The sequence below is a fragment of the Sinocyclocheilus rhinocerous genome, unplaced genomic scaffold (assembly GCF_001515625.1).
Source record: "Sinocyclocheilus rhinocerous isolate Xijiao unplaced genomic scaffold, SAMN03320098_v1.1 scaffold160, whole genome shotgun sequence".
NCBI lineage: Eukaryota > Metazoa > Chordata > Actinopteri > Cypriniformes > Cyprinidae > Sinocyclocheilus > Sinocyclocheilus rhinocerous.
In genome coordinates, this window is record NW_015624563.1 from 65,729 (window position 1) to 71,863 (window position 6,135).

A 6,135-nucleotide genomic window follows, 5' to 3' on the forward strand; every position below is an offset into this window, starting at 1 on the left:
GATTCAGTAATGCAGATAGTGTGTGTGCAATGATGGGTCTAATAGAAAAATGACTGCTTACTGCTTTAAATGAGATTATACTTAGCTTTGTCGGTGATGTTAAAGTTGGTAAACAGGGAGGTTAAGTGGCACTGAGAGCCTCTGTAGATCTAAGGAACGGAGAAGAACCAGAGAACTTTTAAAATTAAATACAAGAAATTCATCACCATAATGCAAGCGGCCATCGGGATCACACCTCTCAACAAGCGCGAGCTGCTGCCACCCGGCCGGAGGTTGTGGAGACCCTCGGGGTGAGTTGTGTAGAAGATACTAGGGAGGAAAACTGGGAAATTAATGTTTGATGATGTTCAATCATGACAGGCGTAGCTGGTATGGTGTGTTGTTAACGGATGTGTTTGAGTATATTGTTGCTCATTCTGTACTATAATTGTTGCTCTATGTGTGACATGACCCTGGAAAGATTCTGAAGTGTGCATCAGATGGACTTTACTATCCCATGTGGCCACTGGAGAGGATTTATACATGACAGAAAAGCAGACCTATATACCTATAGGTCACATGACAACAACAACATGGTGGATGTAGTACAACAGAATTATTCATACTATACAGAACATACTTTTTAACAGTTGAGAAGTAAGTACTTTAAACAAGTACCTACTCGGAGAGTATTTCAGACACAGCCATAGAGGCCGGTGGTTTTGACCTGGGCTCTCAGAAAAAAAGGAATAAAAGCTGTTACTGGTGTGCCTTTCAAAAGGGTCACCTTTGTACTAAACAGGAATATATTAGTAGAGTAAAAGCACCAAAAGTGTACAAATTAGTACCTGAATTGTGCATATAAGTACCTTCTGAAAGGCCCCAGTGACAGCTTTTATACCTTTTTTTGGGAGAGTGTATTTGTGTGGCCCTCTGACATATCTAGGCTCAAAACTATCAAAGAAAAGTTAGGCCGACTCAGACATCAGTGGTGAGTTTTCATCAGGAAATGTCATTCAGAAATGCAGTTTTCTTAATTAGCTGTTCCAGTTTCTTGAAGCTGAGGACTCGCATTACTGAAACAATAGTTAGCTTGTTACTCCTGCTGGCTACTTTGCTGGCAGAGATCTCATGAACACATCTGAGCAGTTATGCTGAACAGTGCAGTTAAAGGGTTAGTTCACCCAAAAATGAAAATTAGGCTGTGTTTTACTCACCCCCGAGGCATCCTGGTATGAGGTCAGCTTTGTGCAAGCGCCGCTCAGAAGTGATGCACGCGGAAGCCCAGCGGAGAGATCAAAACAAAACAACGATCACTTATTAGAAGTACAAAACGAGGATTTGTAAAGAAGAATGTCGGAGGATTTCGATATAAGCCAAGAGGAGACTAGGATGACTTGAGGGCGAGTAAAACGCAGCCTAATTTTCATTTTTGGGTGAACTAACCCTTTAATAATTACAAGTTTCTTGGCAAGGAGATCAAGTGTGCTCCATGCAGAGCAGGTGCTTACACTTGCAATACTTTTGAGGTGTTTTGTGATTTATAATACAGTCTCTTTATGTACTCAAAGCACTTTTGTTAAGCTAGGCTGACTATTTTCTTGTCAGGCTGAGCTACAACAAAGCATGCATGATCAGGTGTAATTGCAGGGTTGGACATTTTATTTACATGCACACAAATAAACTTTTAGTAAACATGTTTTAGCTATTAACAGATCAACCAGATCAACTTTCTAACGAGTACTGTACTGTCATACTGACTTGTGTTTATGTGATTAAGACTCGGGCTGTGTGAGAAATAATGGTTCATGCTCAGTTTTACTCAGCTACATATAGAGAGATTTTCAAAGACTAACATTTTTTTGTTGTCGTTGACAAATAAAAGTGTGTGATCAGTGTTATTAACTAAAAATGTCTTTTTACAGTGACCAGTCCAACCAGATAGAGTTATTCCGGTCAAGCCGCTCCAAAAGGTTTTCCTTGACCCACGAAGCTCAGTATTTGTGTCTGCGACGCCTCTCTGTTCCCAGCTACCCAGCCCTTTTACAGGTACTGCACTCTACAAAGTTTCTCATGAAAACATTGCGATTATTATTAAAGATGTTTCCGTGTTGACATGTATTTTGTATTCAAACAATAAGTTGGGATTGATATATACACGTAATGCAACAAACTAAAATATGCTATTATATGTTTTGCGAGTTTAAATAAATTAAATTATATTCGGTTTTATTTAAAAAACAAACAAAAACGACAACAACAAAAAAAACATTATTTTATGTGATGGTATTTTTATAATTTATACTGTGTATATATACTATTTATATTGATCTTTTAATTATGTTTATCTTATAGTATTTTTATCTTATTTATTATTCCAAAATATAAAATTAGTTTGCCATTCACACTAAATGAATGTTTTTGCTTTCGAATATATAAACCTTTTTCTTTTTAATTTCTCTACTTACCTCAAAAATTATGAAGAGGAACTGACATCCATATATTTTTAAGAGGAAGTTTAAAATTGAGTTCTTCCCTGATTTGACATTAATTTGTTATTTCTGACATGGTTTCTCAGGCATATCCACCCTGTCACATAAAATAGACAGAAACAGTGTTTAATTTGTTTCTAGTATTTGTAGAAAAGTTATATTAAGTATGTTACTAATATGACATGTAAACTTTTTGATTTCCTGGAGTCTTTTAAATGCACCAATGTCTCTCTTTCTCTCTCTGTGTGTGTGTGTGTGTGTGTGTGTGTGTGTCTGTGTGTGTGTCTGTGTGTGTGTGTGTGTGTGTGTGAGAGCGAGAGAGAGAGAAATTACCACAGTCATGTGACATTAATGTATTTCAAATTTCACACATTGTATTATGCTATAGTAGTTTGTATGGTAGTACTATGGTACTTTTTTGTCCAGTGTGGTCTTTCTTTTTAATGTGAAGTTATGTTGCATATTAACAGTCAGTCCCAGCCTTTGATGGCGATTGTAAGTAAAGTAAAAGCTGCATTTTACACTAAACAGTCACTGAATGAATTTAAACGGTTGTTGGAGCATCTATATTTGCTTGGTTGCTGTTAATGCGCTCGTTTGGGAGCCTTTTAGGGCCGTTGCGAAATATAAACCTCCAGTTCCCCCACTTAGTGTGCTTATTTTCATTTATTATGCTGAATCTTTTACATAAAGCGTTTGAAGCGACAGCTTGATAAAATGCCGGAGGAAAGCATGCTTCACGTTCGCAACAGTCAGTATTATCTCTCTGAATAAGTTGTGAAGCCCCTCCTTTCATTTGCATGGGTCTTCTGTGTGTCCAGCGCCCATTTCAGAAACTCGAGAACCAGAGAAACGAGGTATTACTTTATAGCAAAGACGCTACAATACTAAAAATTACTGTCCGACTCGGACAAGATTAAAATCACACAAAGGCTCTGATAGTTATTACCTTACCCTACATCTCCAAGTTAAACTAATCTCTTCCGAGCAGGGCTTTAGGGAGTTTGGAATTCCAAACGTTTTAACCATTGGAGAGATTTTCCCATCCTACAGTGGGGAAGACTTGACTTATGAATATTAATTACGTACGTTGCGTGTCTGGAACTTAGGGTCTGGAAGCTTCAGTAAGGTTGCTAAGCAATGCCAGCGCGTCCTAATTGATATTCATGAGCTAAGCCTTCGCCGGTATTTTGGAACCGTCCATTGTACCTCATAGGGTACGCTATAGAAGAAATGCAGCATTGCTTGTTGTTTAATTCCTCAAATCACATTTATCCACGTATGGCGGCAAGGTACAGTCAATGTAATGTGAAGAAAGAGGTAAAAAAAAAAAAAAGGGTTGCACATTGAGGTTAAAATACACTGGTTATCATTAACGCCCCCACTGATTTATTAGTACGTTCGGGATTTACAGTACAATCGTTTAAATGTTTAGGCGCTTGTGTTGTCGCTCTTCAGAGGTTTCGGAGTTATTAGCTATACGTTTTATTTACTCACCATAAAATATTAATCTCTTTATTTCAAGTAAATATCTTTATTTTAAAGTTTAGCCCTAGTGCAGTTTGCGAGATGCCCGTTGTTGTGGAGAGGCGGCTCTTTCTGAGTAGAAATGTTAAGGACTATTGTCGTGTGAGTAACTATTCGCTTATGTTAATTTCTCGTTTTAACTTAAACTCTGTTTTCTGAGGTGCACACTTGCTTTTGTTACTGTATACCTTACATGAACGACCACCTGCTTCCTATATTCCGATATCTATGGAGATAATTATCTTAACGTGAATATAACACGTTACGTTACGTATAAAACGTACGTAAAACTGTTTTTCTTTGCTGGGGACATTTAACGAATAAAAGATATTATCAAATATTTAAACCGACTAATTACTTGTTTAACGTTAAATATAGTGAAGCACTACCACTGTTTTTCATAAATTAAGTATATACTGTTAATTATATACTGTTATTAAGTATATATATCCACCTTTATTTGACCCTCTAACTCTAGCACTTTCTTATTCTATTTTAATTCTACTTTATCTATATTTATCTTCTTTTTTTATTTTTTTATTTAAAAAAACAAACAAAAAAACACTAGCTTTCGTGTGTGTATGTGTGTGTATAATATATGTATGTATGTGTGTGTATATATATATATATATATATATATATATATATATATATATATATATATATATATATATATATATATATATATATATATATATATATATATATATATATATATATATATATATATATATATATATATATATATATATATATATATATATATATATATATATATATATATATATATATATATATATATATATATATATATATATATATATATATATATATATATATATATATATATATATATATATATATATATATATATATATATATATATATATATATATATATATATATATATATATATATATATATATATATATATATATATATATATATATATATATATATATATATATATATATATATATATATATATATATATATATATATATATATATATATATATATATATATATATATATATATATATATATATATATATATATATATATATATATATATATATATATATATATATATATATATATATATATATATATATATATATATATATATATATATATATATATATATATATATATATATATATATATATATATATATATATATATATATATATATATATATATATATATATATATATATATATATATATATATATATATATATATATATATATATATATATATATATATATATATATATATATATATATATATATATATATATATATATATATATATATATATATATATATATATATATATATATATATATATATATATATATATATATATATATATATATATATATATATATATATATATATATATATATATATATATATATATATATATATATATATATATATATATATATATATATATATATATATATATATATATATATATATATATATATATATATATATATATATATATATATATATATATATATATATATATATATATATATATATATATATATATATATATATATATATATATATATATATATATATATATATATATATATATATATATATATATATGTATGTATGTATGTATGTATGTATGTGTGTGTGTGTGTGTGTGTGTGTGTGTGTTTGTATGTATGTATGTATGTATGTTCTGTGTGTGTGTGTGTGTGTGTGTAAATTAGTATATCAATCTGGCGAGTAAGTTAAAAAATTTAGTAGCCAATGGCGATTATATTGCCACGGTGTGTGTAGAGGGTTGTAAGTGTGCACACGTATGTTAGAGATTTCTGAGAATGGAATTTTGTGTAATATGAGAGTACACCACATGAACTCAGACTCAAGTCCAAGTCATGATGCATTTAGCTCCTGCATCAAGAATCCATATGCGCTCTTAGTTCTTTTTCTGACATTTGCGCAATTCCAATTATTTTCTTTTGCAACATCTGTTCTGGCGGAGTGCGTTTCCTCTGCATCCAGCCTTATTGTTAAGAGTCTTTGTGGGGAAGTCGTGGCCTAATGGTTAGAGAGTCGGACTCGTAACCCAAAGGTTGCGAGTTCGAGTCTCAAGTCCGGCAGGAATTTACA

General features: G+C 31.0%; 1 protein-coding gene across 1 annotated transcript in view; it reads left to right on the forward strand.

Annotated features, from left to right (window-relative positions):
* LOC107743118 (tight junction protein ZO-2-like) overlaps nt 1-6,135 on the forward strand; it is a 30,503-nt gene continuing 24,368 nt past the window's right edge. The window contains exons 1-2 of the mRNA XM_016556246.1: nt 1-290; nt 1,905-2,028. Coding sequence (XP_016411732.1) covers nt 211-290; nt 1,905-2,028 — 204 coding nt within the window. The 5' untranslated portion in view covers nt 1-210. The remainder of the gene's footprint in view (nt 291-1,904; nt 2,029-6,135) is intronic.